This window comes from Drosophila sechellia, chromosome 2L (genome assembly GCF_004382195.2).
Source record: "Drosophila sechellia strain sech25 chromosome 2L, ASM438219v1, whole genome shotgun sequence".
Taxonomy (NCBI): Eukaryota; Metazoa; Arthropoda; class Insecta; order Diptera; family Drosophilidae; genus Drosophila; species Drosophila sechellia.
Genome location: NC_045949.1, coordinates 16,766,209 through 16,787,344, shown reverse-complemented (window position 1 = coordinate 16,787,344; position 21,136 = coordinate 16,766,209). Strand labels below are relative to the sequence as shown.

Here is a 21,136-nt window from a genome sequence, read left to right as displayed (position 1 = left end):
GTTATGTTTGCAGCTGTGTGGGTGGGGTCACGCCCACTTATTTAATATACCGCTACACTTTTCATTTTTCCAAACGTCAAACGTGAAAAAGTGAGTTCTTTCTGTGGGAAAGCGGGAAAAACAAATACTCACGCACACTAGCACAGACACTACTCCTCAGACGCATATGTATATGCATGTGTGTGGGTGTGTGCGGTGTAACGTGCAGCGCCGCCATTGAATTTATCACATTCACATGCAAATTGCGCCAAACGACCTTATTATGCAAATTGCCAACTGCAAATGGAGAACGAAATTGATTTTCCTGCATTCGCCGCTCCAACAACAACATCACGAATAAGCGAAGGGAAAGTTACGAATAGGAAAGGAGCGGAAAGAGACTCATGCGCAGGGAACTAGAGGTACAGTGGTTACCTGATAAGCCCAATGAGTTACTACACGGAAATGTGTAGCTTGCACGATCAGTTAAATTGGCGAAGCAGTAAATGCGAATTTAAGGACGAAAACGGCGCACTCTTGGGATAAATATGACGGATTTGAGTATTATTATTATATTACTCAAAGAAATGCGTAGGAATATTGTTTAAAATTCTATTATTAATTATGAATATTTATATATAATACTTTTCATTTCAATATTGGTTTATTTCTGTATATTTAGCATATTAGCATATTAGCAACTAAGAGCAGAATGTGTTGCAAGTTCAGGATCTCCTGTTGTCTATGGCATCGTTCAATCGTTTTGCGGCACTCAGCGTGCCACCTTTATATGACAACTTGCGAGGAGGGGCGGGAAATATCACCTTAGTGGCGAAAGGGGGAGACAGAGTGTGTGGTTTTCACAGCGACAAATGGCGAATATATTGAGCTGTCAGACGCCCAACGCAAAAACCCGAGCCGGAGGTCATGCACACAGAGACATTGGCACAGTGGCATCTGTAGTATTGAACAATGTGGACAAGTAGGACAGCAAAACACTCCAAAAAATAGGTGGCAATATCTGAAAATATTATTCAAGTCAAATCTGACACCACGGCGTATGAGTAATCTTTCTAGGCCATTATGTCTTGCATGCCTGATAACAATTTTCTAATCTGATCTAAGTAGTCACCAGTTTGTTGTTGTTCTATATAGAGCTTTTGATTTACTATTCAGAGAATATGCATGCTGCTTCAAAATCAGGAGACAACACACAAATTTCTCCCAGTGCAGAGAAAGAGACAAAGTAAGGGAACGCAAAAAGAGAGAGCAGCGGATTTGCAATCGGAATCAAAATCGCAGCCGCGCCTTCAATAAAAAATACGTTGAATGCTTTCAGCTTGTTTGCTTGCACGTGTGTGTTGCCCTTTTAGTGTGTGCGTATGTATGGGTGTCCGTGTGCCGGTGGCAGACAATTGGCATAAAAGGAAGAAGAGGCGGCGATGGCAGCCACAAAATGAGTTAGTTGTTTGCCTTTTTGCTGTTCCACAGGCACACAGACACACACAAGCGCTCTTTTTTGGGCTCGAATATTTTATAGCACCAAATAAAAATCGGCAGCAACAACAAACATCATGCATTATAAATTCATTTCCGTGTCGGCATATTTTTGTTAACCCAACAGCAGAAAAAGGCAAATAAATGGAGTGTATGGTGCCATAAAATGTGCTAATAAGCTAAGGATTTGTGTCAGTGTACAAGAAGAAGGAAAACACGGTCGTATACATTTTAAGTTTTCAGAATATTTTACAAAGTAACTTTACGATTGAAGTATGCTAAAAAATGGAGTTGAATGTTAAGGAAGCAATACAATTTTGTAAATCATTAATAGGTATTTAATACCATAATATTTGATAATTATATATAAAACGTAACAATCTTAATGCATAAAAATCTAGAAGACCAATTGACATTATTTTAATTATAATTTAAATTATAATTTAAATTTAAAATTTCTATAAGTACGAAGTACAATGCATGATCCTGGTAATTTAAGCCCGGCTCACCCATGTCCTGTTGGGATACGCCTTGCGGTTTTAGCGCCTTAATTGCAGTTGACTGGCATTTGACTTTGCAAATTGGCCTGGGACACTCCACCCTCTCTGTCACTCTCTCTGCCATCCAACCCTCTCTTTTTGGCACGGGCGGTGCAGGACCCACTGCGTAAATGGAGTGTGTCCTTTTTTCTACTGCAGACTACGGCAACAACAACTGACTGCACATTAAAAATTAAAAAAGCCAACAGAACGGCAAGGAAACTCGAAACGAAGTGAAGCTCAGTGTCTGCGTGTGGATTTAGTTAAAAAAAGGGATCAAAAACTTATACTAATTAAAATAAAATTGTAGGAAAGTTGTATACTGAAAATCATAATACCTGGACATCCAAAATTATGCGGCATTTATTCAAAGACCTTTAGATTCTTCAAGGATGCATTGCGGTAAAGCCCCGTGACTACGCCACTGTGTGTGCAAAATGAAAGAAAGAACCCGATCCACTCAAAGTCAAAAGCCAAAAGCTCAAGCTAAAGTCGAAGAAAGGCAAACGAGCGGGAGGGAAAATTAAGGGGAGTAGCTGGTAAAGAAAATTTGCCTACGACAACGAACACAGCAGGAAGAAAAGTTAAAAAAGAAGGAAAGTAATTTCATGCATCGTTTAATTTTCATTCGGGTTTAATTTGTGCAACGCCCCCACAACATAACCCCTCTTTTTTCAGGGTTCCAGCTCCGCCATTCTCACCATATCACCATAAAGAGTTCCTTGATGGCGTTTCGTCCCCTTTTCGCCGGAATGCTTGCAATTCCCCATTTAGACCTAATACTCAACAGCCACTTCCAGCTCAACTGACAATTGAAACAGCAAATAAAGTGGGGGCTAAAAGGGGTAAAACAAATGTTAGGCAGACAGAAACACAACAGCCCTCAAAAAATACAATATCACGAAGCTGAAATTGACACCAACAAAGTTTGAAGGGAAATAAAATTAAATGAAGCGCAGCATTGCATTCATGTTTCACTGAATAAGCCTTTTCGCCTAGAAAAAGTTTTCAAATCATTGAAATCGTAGTATATTCATAAAAGCTTAGTTTAATAAAACACCATGCCAGTTAGTTTTAATATACATATCATACTTGTTCCATAAGATAATACCCTTTTTTAACACTACCCCATTACACAAGTCTCAAATAGCCGACTTGTCCGCATCCAAAAATTGTTTCGACTTTAATGAAGTCAATTTTGGAAGTTGTTCCTGACAACCCCACACTTCCACCTCCACCTTACTTTTTGGTGTTCATCCTTTAAAAAAAAAGAAAAGTCTGTACCCCTTTTTCGTAATTGAAATTTTTATAGTTGTCGCACAGTTTGGTATCTCGGGCGAAAGAAAATGGAAGGAGGCGGGTTGAGACGAAATTTTATCAGCGCCTGGCGCATTCTTTAAAACAATTTCCAGTGTCTGCCATTCCCACCCACACAACGTCCCTTTTGCGCAACAAATTAATCCCTTTATTTGCATAATTGAAAAACATCAACTGAAGCAGTCAAAAAATATCCAGAACTCCAAGTTTAGTGGCCAGCGGGCAAATGTCCTGAAAGACGCGACTGACAAGGATACACTCCGATTTAGAAAGTTAGGAAATTAAATGCGGATAATTTCAATCAGATATAACTAAGTAGTAGATACATATAGCATGTAATTGTGCATATAATATAAAATAACATTTAATTTCATTAAGAAGTTTTTACGATTGTCATAGATTTTCCTCAAATCCTTATCCCGGTTCTAAAATCTTTTTCGAGTGCTTCGGGCCGAACTTTCGCCACATTTTAATGTTGTTGGCCGCATCGCTGCCCTGGGGAGCTATTTAACATTTTTCCAACACTTTGAAAATCGCACTTTGCGGGCAGATTAATTATTTACGAGCGGCGTGTCCTCTTCTACCTGAGTTCACTCGCATCGTTTAACCCGCAGACAGACATAAGACATCCGAGAGTAGACGACAAAAGCCCAGAAGTTGATGTTAAATCATGGTAATGCCTAAAGCTCCGGCTCCCCGCCCCAAAATCCCAGACCTCCTCCAATGCCAGGCCAGGTATATTTGTCGCCGGTCTTAAGAGATTGCGGCGCACAATTTCCGCGCTTGGCTTGGGGTTAGGTGGCCCCTGCCCCCTTTCCCGAGAGATTGTCCGAGGCGGAAAAGCAACCGCAAGACATCAAAGCGCGCGCAGCGAGGACCAAAAGCCAACCAACGGAAGCCGCGTTGGGTCTGAGAAGTATGCGAAGGCAATGAAATGCCAAAATTATGAACAATATTCAAAGATATTAACGGAATATATAAATGTATAAACAATGTTGCACAATTTTTCATTCGTGAAAGGCTTCAAGTAATGCAATATAGGTATATTCATAAAATATTTCATATTTTTTTAGAAACAATATATATGAAATTTTTGCATTATAATAATAATGAAATAATTAAACCAATTGATTAAACCAATTGATTAAACCAAATTTTTTACAGTTCATTTTCCGATCAACTTTTTCTAATATTCCCGGAAAAAAGAAGCATTGGCAACCCTGACACATCCCTTGAGCTCAGTTACTTATCAAATGGTAATATTTCAATTGGGCGGTGGCCTAGCCTCTGGCCCAAATGAAAAGGAAACAATGCTCAGAGAAGCAGGACCTAGATCATCTGGGGTTATAATTAAATGGGTGGCGGGGTTAACTGCTCCTTTATATCCTGTAGTCCTGCGGCCCAGTGAAGGCGTCAAATTAATGCGCTAAATGCAATTTGCGGCGCTGAAAAGACGGCTTAAGGCGATGCCAAGTGCCTGGTTCTTTGAGCCAACTAACGGCCAAGGCAACTTTTCCTTTGGCCCCGTCCCTTTGCCATATGAATTATGCACTCAAAGAGAACAAGCCAGGACTCGCGAGTAACATAAGATGAAAATCGGTTTAAGTTCTTTAAGGGGTGAATACTCAACAGCTTACGCATATATCAATTACATTAAAGATATAAATGTTATAACATAATTATTCGCTGCTTTCTTTAAGCTAGATGTTTTACAGTTTGCTTAAATGATTTCAGAATTTTCCTCCTAATTGATCATCGTGTATGCAACTTGGCATTATTTATTCAAAAAGTTGGACCATCACACTCTTGCAAATTTCACCACTGAGCCGCCATTAACATAAGGCCCACTTATTGCATCCCCTTCTTGGACTTCCTTCCTAGCCGCATTAATATTTGATTACTGCTCCCAATTCAAGCTTCTTTCGAATAGCAGCGAAAAAATTTCCTATGCCTTGAGGCCGCGACCGAAAGTTGAGCTAAAATATTGGCTTCCAGACGGCCATAGAATATGTGCCCGAACATATAGCAGAGAATTTAAAATAAAAGGCCATAAGCACGCTTCCTACCAACCAATTTTCTTTACTTTCCTTCCCTTTTTTTGTATTTCTGACTGCTTCTGGCATAATTTGAGGAACTTCCTATTCAACTTTCGCCTACCAGCCCCAGGGGACGGACACTCACCTCAGAGCGAGGTGTATATATATTTATAAAGACAATTTGGCCGTGGCATATTACCATGCCAAGGGATATACGACGTCTTGGACCGGTTGAGAGTATTATAAATAATTCAGTGGCCCGGCTTTGACCGGAGGCGCTTTAATGAGGCCAAAACGGACTTTGGCCATCACGAGTTTAAGCAATTTTCGTAGTCAGGTGAAGGTATTGGAATTTATGACAAACTTTCTCTTTTCAAACGGTTGTACCTTGTTTTCTTGGGAAATCGAAAAAATCGATTTCCACAAAACGCGATTGAAATAAATACTTCAATTTATTTGCATATATGTATTATACATATTTATATGAATAAATATACTTATATTTAACCATTAAGATTAAATCAATTTAAAATGAATTCCCCAAAAGCTTTTCTTGTTCCACAAAATTTCTAAGTAGACTCAGATTTGTGAACGCCAAGAAAAATCAACCGATAAAGGTAAGTATACATGACATATCCAAATGTGGGCGGAGTTTGTCCGGGGCGCAAGTTGAAGAGGCGTGGCAAGGGGGAAAAATGGGGGTAAGCAGCCGCAATGCGTTAGGGAAAATCAATTTCGCATAAAAAATTCAAGCAAAATTTTATGCCAACCTTTTTTTTCGACGTCGCTGTTTGTGCCATAGCTTAAGTAAAAGTTATTGGCAGAGAGTGTGCGGATGTTGCATGTGTGTTTGTGTGGCGGCATGTGAAGTTAATGATTATGCAAATTGGCCTATAAATCGATTCCAAATTGTGGGTATGGCTGCAAATGGTCGATAGTTTTTTCAGCGTCCCGATACGGCGACAAAAAAGGTACTTTGCCTATATATTCGTCCTGGTTTAGAAATTACATAAAGTTAAATGCTAAGCAACAAAATTACACACAGTAACATTATAATACATCTCACAGGCATCGATTTTTAGCCCTAACATCAAATAACTCAGGCCTTTTCTCCTAATGCTTTGCGAGCTCGTCAACGCACTATAAAAATATCATTATCAGTGCAAAAGTTTGCTTATCAAAGACGACTTCGACAACAGCAACAGGATAAAAACAAAAAGTGCTGGGGAAAATTGTGGCAAAGAATTTGCATATTCCACAAGCCATGCGGCAGGAGCCACAGACACGCGGCTGCCACTGTCGTTGAAGTTGAAAAATGAAGGCCAGGAAAATTGAATTGCCAACTGGTCGTTTGGGTTCCTCTCCCCTTTTTGATTTCTCATCGTCTCGCAGAAAGCTTATCATTAAATTCAAATATCAATCAATTTATCATAAAAAGGAATGGAAGCGCCAACAAAGAAGCCAGTTGAAAAGAGGAACAGGGGAATTATGGAACTGCATCTGCATCTGGAAAAGGAATAGGGAATCAATAGAGAAAAGGGTCAGGTCATTAGCTCTTGGAATTTCAATATACATACAAATTGCTTTAATAAGAACCAAATATTGAAATAATTTTAAAAGCATAAAATACTTCTAGTGTTATATGAAAGTTCTTTATTATTAGGGTTTCCACTTTTAACCAAAGAACCGCAAAGATTACGACCTCAAAAGCCTTCTATTAACCAGTTGACACTTGAGCCTTCGACTGCCTTGAAGCCCTTAAGTAAATTATTGCTAATGGCCTTTACAATTCGGAATCGCTTGCTAGCAAAGTAATCACAACTCGTGATTGATTGAAATCAATTTCCCGCCATAGACATCTGTGAGTTGTGCGTGTTTGATTTTCGGGGTGGTGTTTGTGTTTATGCATATATTTGCTATCATTCGGTTACTTTCTCTTGTGGCAACACTTGAAGAAAGGATTCCTTACCAGAAACATAACAAATAAGAAAGTTTGCCTATAACATAACATGTTCGAAGTTGTAGTACCGAATACTACGCATTTGAAGGAAAAAGATTTAAAATATTTATTTTTGGATTAATTAAGATAATTAATAATTTCAACTGTATACAATTATATTTTTGTAAGCAGTTCATAATGTTTTTTGCTTGTGTATTAGAGGTGTGTCCTTATATACTATACTTTTTTTTCTTTTAGATAACGATACGTTTGAAATCAAGCAGGTTGAATGAGGGTCCCTTTTCCGAGATTTTTTCATTTCTCAGATTCTCTACGAGAGTTGCCATAGATGCCAATTGCAGACAAGCGAGAAGCTCAAGTTGAGGTCGTTATCCACCCAAATTTTCAGCGTGCTTTTCTCGCACTCATCTTTGATATGCTGATTTATTCCGCGAAATTAATTTCAAATGGGTGGCTGATTGTCATTATATGGAGTCATATATGAATAATCAAAAGTGCATCTATCTGGAAACCTTCGATTCGCTCCATTCCCAATTTCCGCCCACATTGTTGGAAACGAAAGCAAAACAGAGCAAATACGTGGATGGGATTTTTATAACCAAATCAGGACAGCACCAGCCACCCAGTGAAATACAGCTGCTTTTTGGCATTGCCTTTTATTGTTTTTTATGATCATTTGTATTCATCAATTTTGTATTGATTTGGCTGGGGAAAGCCAAGGCAGAGGAAGCGTTTATATGCCACGGCAGCGAAAGGATAAACAAAACTTGGCAGAGGCCAATGAATTCTGATGTTTTGTGGCCCGTTTCGTCCTTTTCCCCATGGTTTTAGACGCTTTCTCCGCTTCTTGGCAATTCCGCACAGCATCTTACGAATTTATGAGCTATAAAAACATCTGCCAGGACGGACGCCCCCCTTTTTGTTACCCCACTTTATTTTCCCTGTGTGGTAAGGACAAACAAAAGTAAAGTGCTCCACTTTTTGATTACTTTTGGTTATTGTTTTTATGATTTTTGTTTCCTTTACTTTGCTTTTATTTTACATTTTGATATCACTTCTTCCGGAGTTCGAGTGTCCTTTCTTTCATTGCGTAATTTTAATTAGGCGCCAAATGCATACTAAAATTTATATTTATTTTAATGGATGGCATGTGTGTATAGGTATTGCAAATGGATTTGAAAATTGAATGGATTGTTAAAGATATTTTGTAGGCTTGTTTAAAAGGAACAATAATACCAGCAACCACAATAGATATGTTGTCAGCTTCTGCAAAGCATTTTTTTTTATTAATTTTGTATAATTATAAGCTTAATGAGCCTGAATTTCATTGATTTTCATTTTGCATTCGAAGATTGAATTTAATGGAATATCCGATCTCTTTGAGACTTTTCAAATAAGTGGAAATTTGCGCTTTTTGCCATTCATTGAATTTATTAAGTTCAGAACAAATAAATATGAATGGTAATTAACTTTTAACCAGCAAAGAGAGCAGACTCTGAAAAGACTGGGAATATTGAATATTTTATAAAGCTGCGCGCGCATATTAAAATTGCATTAAAAGTGTCAGGGAAATGCTGCTTTCTTTTTTCTCCAACAGAGCCAAATTAATCCAGGAAAAGCCAAGGGGCGGTTTGAGCGGATAAAGGAGATGCCAAGCTGCGGTGGGAAAGCGAATAAAAAATTGAATATGCAGCCAACGGAATAACTGAATTCATAAAACGCATCGCAGGCGAAATGAAATGCGGCAGAAATGAAATGTTAACAACGCCAAAAGCCGAAAAGTAGTTCGCCCATTTTCCACCGAATATAACGAAACGGGGCATCTGAGGGCGTTATTACATAAAAGAGAGCAAAGAGACTTTCGGCGACATCAAAGTTATTGACAGCTGTAAAGTTCGGTGTAATCTCTACTCCCTTTCCCGCATGGTAAAATGTCAGAATTCAATTAAAATTTTATGATATGCACAAAGCAGCAAAAGCAGCAAAAAGCGCCGACTCTGGGAGTCGCGCAAAAAGTAGAAAAGGAAAGTTAAGCAGGAGCAGGGAAAGTGGATGCGAAATTCTCCTGTCATAATGAAAGCAGCTGCATGCCCACTCACTCGCCTGCACTTTAGCACACATACACACACTCAAACGCTCATTGAGGCCATTGGCAGTTTCCCCGCTTCTCCTTACCATTATGCGCTTTTCCCAGCTTTTCTCTTTACTTTGTGGCGGCGACAACTGCACACAAGTGCTGCGCATTTTGATATAAATTTATGAATACCCTACCCACAGGCCACCCACTGCATAGCAGTTAAATTTTATTGATAAGAAAAGTATCACTTTCCATTATGTGCTGGTAATTTCAAAAAAGAAACAAGCTGCGACCATACAAAAATTAATGAATTATATTTACTTGTCTCAACATAATATTAAATGTATATTATTAAATATTAACAAAAATAAAAGTAGGAAATTAGAACACTAATTTTCTACTTCAAATCTGGCAAAAAGCACATCTAAAGACCACTCTGGCCGATGCTGAAAGTACTTGTCTTGACAATCTAAGCATTTTTTGTGGTGCTGTTATTGCTGTTGGCCATCTTGAGCATCATTTGTGCGGCGATTTTTGTGCTGAGCTCTCGGTTTTTGCGGCAGAGAAAAATAAAACGAAAATAACCATTAAAATGATGGTTATAATTTAGCTAACCATTTCGGCTAGCATTGTTTTGTAGCGGGACCAGCTGCTAATGTGACTTTATTGTTATGGATGTGACGCTACTCTCTCGCTTTTTCTTTTGCAGGACCAGCGAATGTGATCATGTGCATGTGGATATGCAAATGGGTATGTTAACAGGATGTTGCAGCATGTTCGTCATAAATTCTGTTGGAAAGCCGTGGTAGTGAGGGTCACAAATCGACCATTTGCACTGACCTTTCAACTGGCGCCCATAAAGCTGTCTCTCAACCGCCCCCACTCCCCCAATTCAGCCTTTTTTGGCCACTTTACAACTTGAAGACCACGGAGCAGACCCAAAAGCGGATGCGATAAGCTTAACCCATCCTCACACTCAGTGGAGGCATTGATTACCAGCGGCCCAAATAAATTACGAGGGCTCAGTACTCCCTGGTCCACTCAAATGGCAAACTTTCCCCTGCAACTTTCACTTTGGAAACAGCGAGACGGGCAATGGCGAAAGCAAAGCAGCCACCGGAGGCGGAATTTTTCCGCTCTATTTGCGCTGCACAGTGACTGCCAAAAATCCACTGCAGGCACCTAACACAAGAAAAGATCCGAGGAGAGATGAGCCAGGACATAGACGAACAAATACCCTGACTTATATTTATATCTCAGCATTTAACACGCGCTTTATATTTGATTTTGTTTCTAACTACAGTATATTCATTATATGACATTATAAAATTTAATGAAATAAATATAATGACCACTTTCACCACACATCCTTGAGCCGCCACCATAAAGTAGAGCGAAAAACCAACTTTGAGCTGCCATTTGCCATTTTCTAGGGCCATTCTCGAGAGCTTCTTGGCAGAGATGGGCGCGTGACAGGCGGGGGGCGTGGCTAGCGATGCGTGAATAAATCAGCTCGAGTTGCAGGCACATGTAAGTAATGTTTCCTTGGCCAGACACGAGCCCATCCCTAAACTTCCGTGGGAATGTGTTCGAGGAAATGACACAAGTGAAAATATTTCAAACACTTTGGTCCAATGTGAGTAAGGAACTTACTCAGAGTGTGATTGTATGGGTATTTGCCATCGATTGAATTGTCTTTACGCTTTGGTGAGCGGCTTACACGACTCAGCCGAAGCTTTGATTGTGGGTGTGAGCGTCTTATTTACTCACACACCCACACTCTCTCCGCCCGGAAGTCCCAAGCCTTTCCTTTCGCTTGCCTGCTCTTTCTCCTAATCAAGTGCTTTCTTCCGCAGAGTGCATATAACATTTAAAAATAGTCAGAAGGTCAAGGCTTAAACTCACCACGAAAATATTTTATCCTTTTTTTTTAAATTTTATTATTGACTTACGCTACTGGTATGTTAAAAATAAGGCTAACTAAACTTAATTATTATTCTGCGCAAGCGTTTGAATTAAATTCTAGGCAATATGAATTAAAAAAGTTCGGAAAACATATTGTTACCCGTGCCATAAATTAAATGTTAAAAATAAAAAAAAAAAGAAGTGGGAGTAATTGTTTCATCCACACAACACTTTATGCTCTTGATTTCGGACCCTTATCAGACATTGTATCCTTATTAATCTTCCATTCCTGATCCCAATGCCTCACACAGATTTCTCCACTCGATTTGCACATTTGATAATTTCTGACTGCGAATCAAAATCAATTTGCTGGCCATCAACGCCCATGAGGTTGAGGTTGTTGCCACGAGGAAAGCCTTTTAGCCCAACATTTGCCTTTTGCTACGCCCTCCGCACAATTTCCTCCCAATTTCCCGCACCCATTCTGCGGATCCTTGACTGTGCTGATTATTTTATGCCTGGACGAACGGTCAGACGGTGTCATGTTGTTGCCGGCCCCTTAGATTTTTTGATAAATTTTCCATATCGTTAGCAGCAGCGGCAGATGATGATGAGGAGCCAGAGGGGAGGACCACAAGGACCGTTTCGAGGTCCGTTTTAAAGGGTGTTCTCGGCCCGTTTTGGCTTGCTCTTTTTATTTACGGGCCAGATGCACAATTTGTTGTAATACAATATTTTGGCCATTAGGAGCCAGGAGTTGGGAGCAGAACAAGCAAATGGCCACTGACTTTGTTTGCTGCGCAATGTTTGCGCTTTTCTGTTTTTCTGTCTACATTTTTCCTCCAGTTGCCTACACTTTGAACCTTTGCACGTGCCCCATAAGATGGGTGGAAAATTGAGAAGACAGAGGTGCAGGATATTGAGTTCAGTCGATGAAGGGGTAAGTCTCTTTCCGTGAGAGGATTTTAAAGAATACAATTATTCATATTAAATACTATGAAATGTTTCAATTAAGTCGAATTGATATAGTCATGTATTATGCTTAAACGCCGCATAAGTACACACAATTAACCATTATTAAAATTAAATAAATAAAATATCAATATTATTTCTATCAAAAATTTAAACATAACTTTATGGCGAACGTTTCAGTTCTTCACGGATTAGAATGTATCATGGTGTCTTTGACCCTGGGAATTTAGGCAGTTTATTTAGGCATGTTTCTGGTTTGACCCAAACGTAATCCGACCAAGCTGAGAAATAATGCTTCCAACATTTTTGGGGAAATCCCTCACACATTTCCATCTTCTTCTGTCTCATTTCTTCATACCCCGCTAACTTCTAGTCCTTGACTGCTTAATGGAACGTAAAGTCTTCATGATTAATAGGCATCTGTCGGTCGTTCGTCTGAGCCTCGTCAGACATTAATGCCAAGTCCTACCGTATCCCAAAAATATACACTTTTTGCTCTTTCTCCGCGCTCTAATGATTTCAATAAAGACACACAAAAAATGCCCAAAAAAGTCAACTTAGGGCACTTTTATTTTGTTTCAATTTGATTAGGGGCGTTTTCTGACCGGATCGGACCAAACTGAACCGAACTGAACCGAAAAACTGGGTCCCAAACTGTTTGCTTTGTCCTGTGTTTTTTGCCTTTTAGAGATTTTATTGTACTGAAATCACAAAATGTTGTCCATATTAAGTATTGAATTTCAAAAAATCTAGAAAAATAAATGGATAAAGCATATTTAGTTATCCAACAACTAATTATCCACTCATTGTACCTATTGGATTTCTGTGAAGTTTTTCCTATTGTGAATCTGATAAGCTGGGAACGAACTCTGGGAAATACGGCAATTGGATGCATGACGAATTTAATATTTACGTTTAGTGCTTTTAAATTAGACACCAAACACATTTTATGCAATTTGTTCCAAAAAAATGCTGTCATGTCAACGAAAAGTGCCATGAAATATGTACGGATGTTTTTGGATTACAGTTTGCACTACCCCTCTGATTTATTTGAATGCTGGGCACCTGCTGCTTATGTCAACGACAATAAACGAAAGTGGAAAAACAACAATGAGGAAAGAAAATAGAAACAATCGAGGAGCTTTCATCAATTGCCCAAATGCTGAGATAAACTTCAACAAAAGCTTAGTGGCTCAAAATGTTTTTGTCTCGCAAACACAGGACATTGATACGAATGTGACTGTATGTGTTTCCCATCTATTGCAACAATCGTAGTGTGCGTGTGCGAATAATCAAAGCAAACACAAAGTGGGGGAAAAAACACTTAGCCACACAGAGACTCAGTTGCTTTGGCCATTGCGGCGACACAGTTTTATTTAAACAAAAGCATAATTGAGCTTATGCTCAGTTTGCCGGCAACAATTTAATAGCAGTGTATGGATGAGGGGCTATGTACATCCATACAGGGGCACAGGATATAAGTGTGTCCTTACGTGGGCCATAATGCCCACATATGCATCATCCGCGTGGTATATTTTTCGCTTATATAAATGTTGGACCTTGAAATACTTATTAAATCTTGAATATATCTTGAAAAATTAATATGTATCAGCATATGAAACCAGTGTTTGGCAGTGCCAAATTGGCACTAAGTTAAAGGAAAGTTAAAGGAAGAAAAATATATAGCATACTTATATGGGCATGCAAAATCTATGTCGGCATTTTACTTTGATATATTTTCCCAGAACTAATCACAGAGTTTGTTAATCAAACTTTTGAAGCTTTTGACGAATGATATGATATTTAAAAATTTCTCCTTAAGAAAATTAAATCGACATCGATTGCCAGGAAATATACATATGAAAGAGAGGGAGTGACCCCCGCTTTTCATATGATTATTTAGACCCCTGTTGATTTTTTCTCTTTTTTTTTTGTACTGAGTCAAGGGCGATTTCTCCGTGGGCTCGACTTGATTAATGCGAAATTGTGTTACCCTCTAATGAGGGGGTGGCCGGCATAGGGATATCTATGGGTATATGTGCGTATATCAATATAATAAGTGGGAGTGCCCAAGCAGGTGGTGCTATTTCATTTGAGTTCGGTCATTATTTTCGCAAAATTCAATGGGAACGAGCTGAGTTTCCAATGAAATTTAAACGAATTTCATATTTACAGTTTGCCTGGGGGTGGTGGGCGTTTTCGGGGGACGCTGTCAGAAGCAATCAGGCTGCAGGCGCTGCTCGGCAATATCAAAGAGCGTATTAACATGCAAAGCAGGACCCACAACCAGAGTCGAAGTCAGAGCGCCAAAAATGAAAAGTAGTAGGTGTGGTTTGAGTAAAATACAAAACAAAAAAAAAATGAAAAGAAAAAACAGACTGGCAAATAAGGAGACGCGAACTTGACTTGCCACAGAAGGCGCAACAAAATTGAAAACCATTAGGATTAATGTTTAGTTGAAAGATTTGCGCGTTAAGCCATTTTTACATGGCTGCCTTCGGCTGCTCCGATTGCTAATGTAGTTTATGTGTAGGAGTGGGTGGTGGGTGGCGCCTTTGGATTTCCCGATGCCAGGATGGCTCTTAGGCTCCCAGGGAGTATCCTTAACGTTAACTGACGTTGGCTTCTGCTGCGGATGCTGTTACTGCTGTTAGGCTTAAGGCGAGACGCTCAAACGACATGTAAAATGTGACATTTTAATGTATGCAAATGAGACGTTGAATTAAGCCAACGCACCCACACTGGGAAAGCCAGAGAGACAGGATAGGGGAAGCGGCGGATATAGGGAGAGCCGCAGGACCTGCAAGGATCCCCGCTGGTGTGCAAACATTCACTTGGCCCCATATCCGTTTCCGCTGCTCAGCATTCCCATCTCTGTGCTCTGCCCTTTGTGAAATGATTTGAAAATAATGAAAAGACTGTTACAGTCCTCCCACTCACTTTTTCGCCCCTCTACTTTTACCCACCCCTATTAGAAACCCCCTCACGTTCCTGGCCTGCCGGAAATGTCAACTTAACTGGCTTGAACTCGAAAAATGCGACAAAAGGCAGCGCCACAGATTATTGAAAGTAATAAAGATAAAAAAATATATACAAGAAATATTACTCTTGGAAACATGTGTAGGGCTGTATATATTTCATAATACATCCTAGGAATAGTGCTGAAAAAATATGATGTATTTTATAAAACAAATATTTTTGAGGCAAACATTTTTACCAATTACAAATACCTAGCTCTGGTTTGTAAATATTATGTTTCTGGAGAAAAAAAAAAATAGAATGCGAGGTCCCCTCTAATAACAAACAAGTAATCCTGAGTGGGGACTACTTGCCAAATTTATTAATTTCTATTCCGTCTGCGTGCCCCAATTTGTCCTTGTCGACGCTTTTGTCTTTTGCCAATGGACTTGTTCGATTGTTTTGGTCTTTGGCTTTCAATTTGTTGATTGTTTTTCTTGGGATTTTCCCAGGAATTTGTTTTGAGGGAGCTGGATTTCCGTCCACAGAAACAATTCTGTAAAAATGTTTGAGTATGAAATGCGTAAACTTTTTGTTTGGCGTTACATTTTCTGAGAAATGCTGGAGAAACATTTAAGATATTTGTTACTTCACTTGAAAGTTCTTAAGAAGTAAATGGAATAAAGAGAAAAAGATAACGTGTTATCTTAATTTCCTTGTTTGGTCAAAGAGTTTGTTCGATTATAGTAATTTTAAGATAACAAATTAAAACCCAATAATAAAAGCTAATCTTAATTTAGCTTTTTATTAGATTTTACAGTAATATGTGACCAAAGCATACCTGTAAAATCCCAATATTAAATATTTTCCCCGCTTGCAATCAGAAGAAATCCCTTTACTGGAACTCAGGGGCACACTTGTTTAATTAGATCCCATATTTAAATTAATACCAACTAAGGCCAATTTTACCATTTGTGCTTAGACTTATCCCCCCAACAATTTTTAGATAAATGGAAAAAGATGCCCACTGCCGGCCTGGCATTAATTATGACCCATTCTAAATGGTGCCCAAAGGAACCTTTTGTATATGCATACGTATTAGGAGGGAGATTTATAACTCACCGATTAGGACTAGTATCACATGTAGGATATACCAGATCTGCAAACTCGTGGCCGCCGTCCTTCCTGTGGCCGATTTTCTCGCTCCTGGAGTTCCGTCCTGTTGCTCCATATTCATTCGCAGCTGTTGGTGGCATTGATGGTGCTCGGTTTTATGGTGGTGCGGCAGCTGGTGCTGGGTGAAGGGATCCTCCGCACACATCTTGGCCTCCGTTAAATGCCCCAAATGAGCCACGCCCACACGCACTAATGTCTTTATTAATTTCGGTGTGAAATTTTCACTTATTTCATTTGGACATTAAGTTGTTGTTTTGGGGCTCCCCTATACGGCTGCCTCTGTGCGGTAATAAAATGTTGGCTATTAATCACTTTTAATCGCGACGCGAACAAAAACAACGGGAAAGTTAAAGGCAAAAACTATTAAAGGACCTGAGGCTCCCCGCCCTATTTTGCTGCTTCCATCATATGGAGCGGCACTGCAGTCAAGTTAAAGACATAAATTTTCAAGCATTTTGGGAAAAGATTAATTACACAGCAGCCTTTTCTCGGTTCTGCGGCGGAAAAAGCGTGGAAAAGCGGAAAACGAAGGAAAGACCTTGCCACATAAATTCAAAATCCAGTTGCCGCTCGCTCCTTAACCCTTTGGTTGATTTAGAGCGTCAGGAAAACGCTTGCCAGGCAATTGAGATGGTGACTAACATCAAAAGCGGAGGGTTGAGTTGGAAATTCACTAAAGGGTCTGCTTTTTATTTTAAACGGTGACATAGCATATGTCAATTGCTTTAATTTTAATAAGCCACAATCCTTCAAGTGCCTGACCACAATACCGATTTATAATCCAAGCTAGCTGTGCAATTATCATAAGCTGGTTAGGCGCTGTTTATTAAATGAAATACCAGGAATTCGGTTGCGGATTGGGGTCGAGCCACTGGGAACAGCTCATATGTCAAGATTGGAAAAATTATGGCCTCATCTCAGACATACGTTAAATCGAAATTTATTGGTAATAGGGTTGTTTGTTTCCAAATTATTATTTTATTTATGACAGCAATTACGGTTCAATAATATGCGGACAACCAAATTTGAATTGTGATCAGTGCAATAATGAAAAACATTTAAACATGCATCTATGAAAGAATTAGAAACATTTTAAATGATATATAAAGTCTTTGTAACGTTTCTTTACAATAAAATAAACTATGAAAATATATCTTTTTAACTTCTCGATTATTGTCATTTTGTATTTCTCATTAAAAAACAATAAAACACGTACTTTTAGAAATTACACACACCCGCATTACACCAATGCTGGAAATGATTTATGGGCATTTACAAATCCAGTGACAGCACGAACAATTAACAAATATTTATAAATATTTATAAATATACTGTCATTGCCCGACAGATAGCAATAATATTCAATTTTTTCCGATTAATTCCCTTTTTGTGGCATTTCACTTTGTTTAAAGCCAACAATGGCTGGATAAACACAAATAAATAGCCAACAAGTCAGGTGCAGATAATAAAGCAACAACAGCAGCAGCTGTTGTTTAAATTACAGCAACAATAAAATCGCGTACACCCGCAGAAACAACAACTCTGGAAAGTGGGGCGCCCGAAAGCAGGCAGTACTGAATAAATGGTCAGGACCCCGCCTTATATACAGGACACTATATCTATTCCAACACGCCCAAGTAACATAATTAGCCTAAATTGAAGCAGGAGCTGAAAAAGGGAGACGGCAATAGCGGCAAAATGAGAAAAAATCACAAAATATAATTAAAGATTAAAATGCTCTCCGGCTGAATGTGGAATTTATGGTGGCAAGTTTTCGAGTTGGAGTTCGTGGCCCGAATCAGCGAAGTGAAGCCGTGTTTTGGTCTTACTAAATTAAGGATACCGCTTTAATCACTTAATAAATACATAGACTGCTTACTAAATTACGTTGTATCCTACATGTTTTAGTTTTTAGCTATTGTTACAAAAATCATGTTTTGCTTGAACGTTTTTTTATATAAAAAAGTTGTTTGGGAATGTAACCTTTTTGCATACATCTATCATAATATTCATAAAAAAAAGCTCACTTGATACCGTAAAACCAAACTGTTTACTTTTTTATATAAAGGAATGGGAAAACAACTACAAAAACTGACGATGTAAAAGTTAAGCCCTCGCTTTTACAAGGTTCAGTTTTTGGTTTCTCCACTTTTCCGGTTGGCTCGACTATTTTTAATTTTTGTTAGTTTTGGGGTCGCCAGATGATTACTCCTTGTGTTCCACTTTTCGCGCTTTAATTAACCGCAACCGCAACAGTTTTCTCAGTTTTCCCAGCAATAACAACAAATGCCTGACAAATGTTTTCGGCACGCAACAAATGCGGCATTTCGAGCGGGGGCTCAAAGATTTTTCATTTCCACGACCTGCACTTGCTCACATTTTCATTGAATACGTTTCTGTTATTATTGCTGCCACACTTGCACTCATTCGTTTTTATTTGAGAGTATTACGGGGCATTTCCTACTTTTTTGTAAACACGATATTACTTTTAGTGACCGCTCGCTCACGCACACACACACATGCACAAAATTTGAAAGTGTGCGTGCTATTCGATTGGCTCAGGTTTCAGTTTCGGGTTTCGTTTGGCTCCTTCACAAAGAGGGGATTGTAACAACGCGCGCGACAAAAATGACGTGCGTTCACTTCAAAGTTGAAATAGCGACTAAAAAAAACTCATGCTCACAGTGCCTAGCACGCGAGTGGCGCCCTCACTTGGCCAGCACTGGAAGCTTCTTGGGGGAATGTCATTCGACAAGGCAAAGCGCGAGAGGAAAAGCTCGCTTAGCTCTCCTGCTCTCTCCTTCCCCTTGTTTGTATCATTTCCAATTGGTTCAGTTAACAGCGGCGTGATTTTAACATCGAAACTTTCCTATAAATTGTTAGGATTTGTGGTAGCTCACATAGGGAAATGTGCTGAGGCGAATTGACCAAAATGTATTGCTTACTATAGCATAACATTTAGCCAACAACTCATACAGTCTGCCATAACTTTTGCGAAACATAATGGGATTTTCCTAGTATAAGAATTTCTGGTAGCTATGTTAGTTTCATTACATATCATGTTTTTTTTTAATAATTACTAATAATACTTAAGGTTATAAGTAATAGAAAAGTAATGGAAATGCTGAGAATATTTTTGAGAATTACTGATTAATCATGTAATTTAAACTCGTAACCTCATGACGTTGTTCCTACGCACTATTGACTTAACCAAATTTCAAGGCTAGCGAGGCAATGCAATTAATTTGCACATTGTTTTCTGGTGCTCAATTAAACGCCGTTAAACGAAGGACAAATAAAATTTATATGCAAATAAATGTAACATGGAGTAAGGCTGAAGGCTGGCAACAACCCGGTTGGCAGCGCTGTTGAGCAGCAACATGATTGTCGGAAATCGAAGTTATCGACAATCAGTCATCGAAGGAACGATCGCAAGGCAGCAGTGGAGTTGGGTGGAAGTCAGCGTAGCAGTCAGTCGAGTTCTCAGCAGCAGTCGTTCGGTCACAAACTAAGAATACTTTATATAATTACCGCATTTAGAATTAAACTAATAATTAAATTAATAATAATAAACAATCTTACATGGGGGCTCGTCCAGTCCTAAATCGGTTATATGAAGGTGCAGTTGTTTAAAGAAAAAAGACATTGTTGTGTGCGTGGGTATAGTCTTTAAAAGTTGTAAAGTTGTGGCTATATCTATTGCATTTAAAGTTGGAAAAATCAGTTGTACAGATTTTGTTTGAACACAAGTCGGTAAAAGTCGGGAAAGCTGCTAGAGAGAACTGATAAAGTTGAAATTGTCGTGTGCGTGGATTTAGTCTTTAAAGTTGTAAAGTTATGGCTACGTCTACTGCATTGAAAGTTGAAAAAATCGGTTGAACTCATACAGACTCAAGTCGTTTTGCTGTTGTGGAATTTAAAACAATTAAATTGCAAAGGTGGTGAAATTCGTTTCTAACGAAAATCAAAATTTGTCTTTTAACCGGTGGCGCCGTCTGCAAAATCGACTACCGTCGCGCCGTTAGAACATTGTCGTTGTTTGCTGGTGTTAGTGCCTTGTCGCGGAATGTTCACACGTACACCACCTACAAATAAAAAACTTAACACCGACCAAATACAAGCAATTCTAGAGAACGAAAGCGAGGACGAAAGCAGAAAAGAAAAAATGAACGAAGAAGATCAAAAGTTGGCGCCTGTAGGAGAAGCAGAGGCAAAGAAGCAGAATAAAGACGCTAGTGCTAAAGTCGAAGAGAAATTTGAACAAATGATGAATACTCTAACCCAGAGCATGTTGGCAAAATCTAAACAAGAGGGGCAAGTAATTATCGCTGCAGAAAAATTTGAAAAAGTTGTAAGTGACTGTGATGGCAAATCAATTCCTATTAAAAAATGGTTTGAAATTTTTGAGAAAAATGCCGAGGCATATGAACTTTCGGAGAAACAAAAATATGTTCAAGCCAGAAGTAAGATGATTGGATCAGCAGAACTTTTCTTAGAATCTGAATGTGTCAGTGGATACACTGAACTCAAAGAGTTACTAATTGAAGAATTTTCAGGCAGCTATAATAGCGCCGTTATTCACAAAAAGTTGCAAGACAGGAAGAAGAAGAGGGAGGAGACTCTACACGACTATTTGTTACAAATGAAGAAAATAGCAGCCTTAGGTGAAGTTGAAACAGTTGCTTTGATAACTCATATCGTAAACGGCCTCGACATTAAA

At 38.9% G+C, this 21,136-nt stretch overlaps 1 protein-coding gene across 2 annotated transcripts in view; it reads right to left on the bottom strand.

Moving 5' to 3' along the window:
* LOC6614461 overlaps positions 1 to 19,063 on the bottom strand; it is a 31,782-nt gene extending 12,719 nt beyond the window's left edge. The window contains exons 1-2 of one of the 2 annotated variants that reach the window (XM_002038858.2): positions 18,794 to 19,063; positions 16,363 to 16,695 (exon numbers count right to left, since the gene is read on the bottom strand). In XM_002038858.2, coding sequence (XP_002038894.2) covers positions 16,363 to 16,561 — 199 coding nt within the window. In that variant the 5' untranslated portion in view covers positions 16,562 to 16,695; positions 18,794 to 19,063. The remainder of the gene's footprint in view (positions 1 to 16,362; positions 16,696 to 18,793) is intronic. The other variant, XM_032726696.1, reaches the window with a different exon arrangement.
* Between the last annotated feature and the right edge of the window lie 2,073 nt (positions 19,064 to 21,136).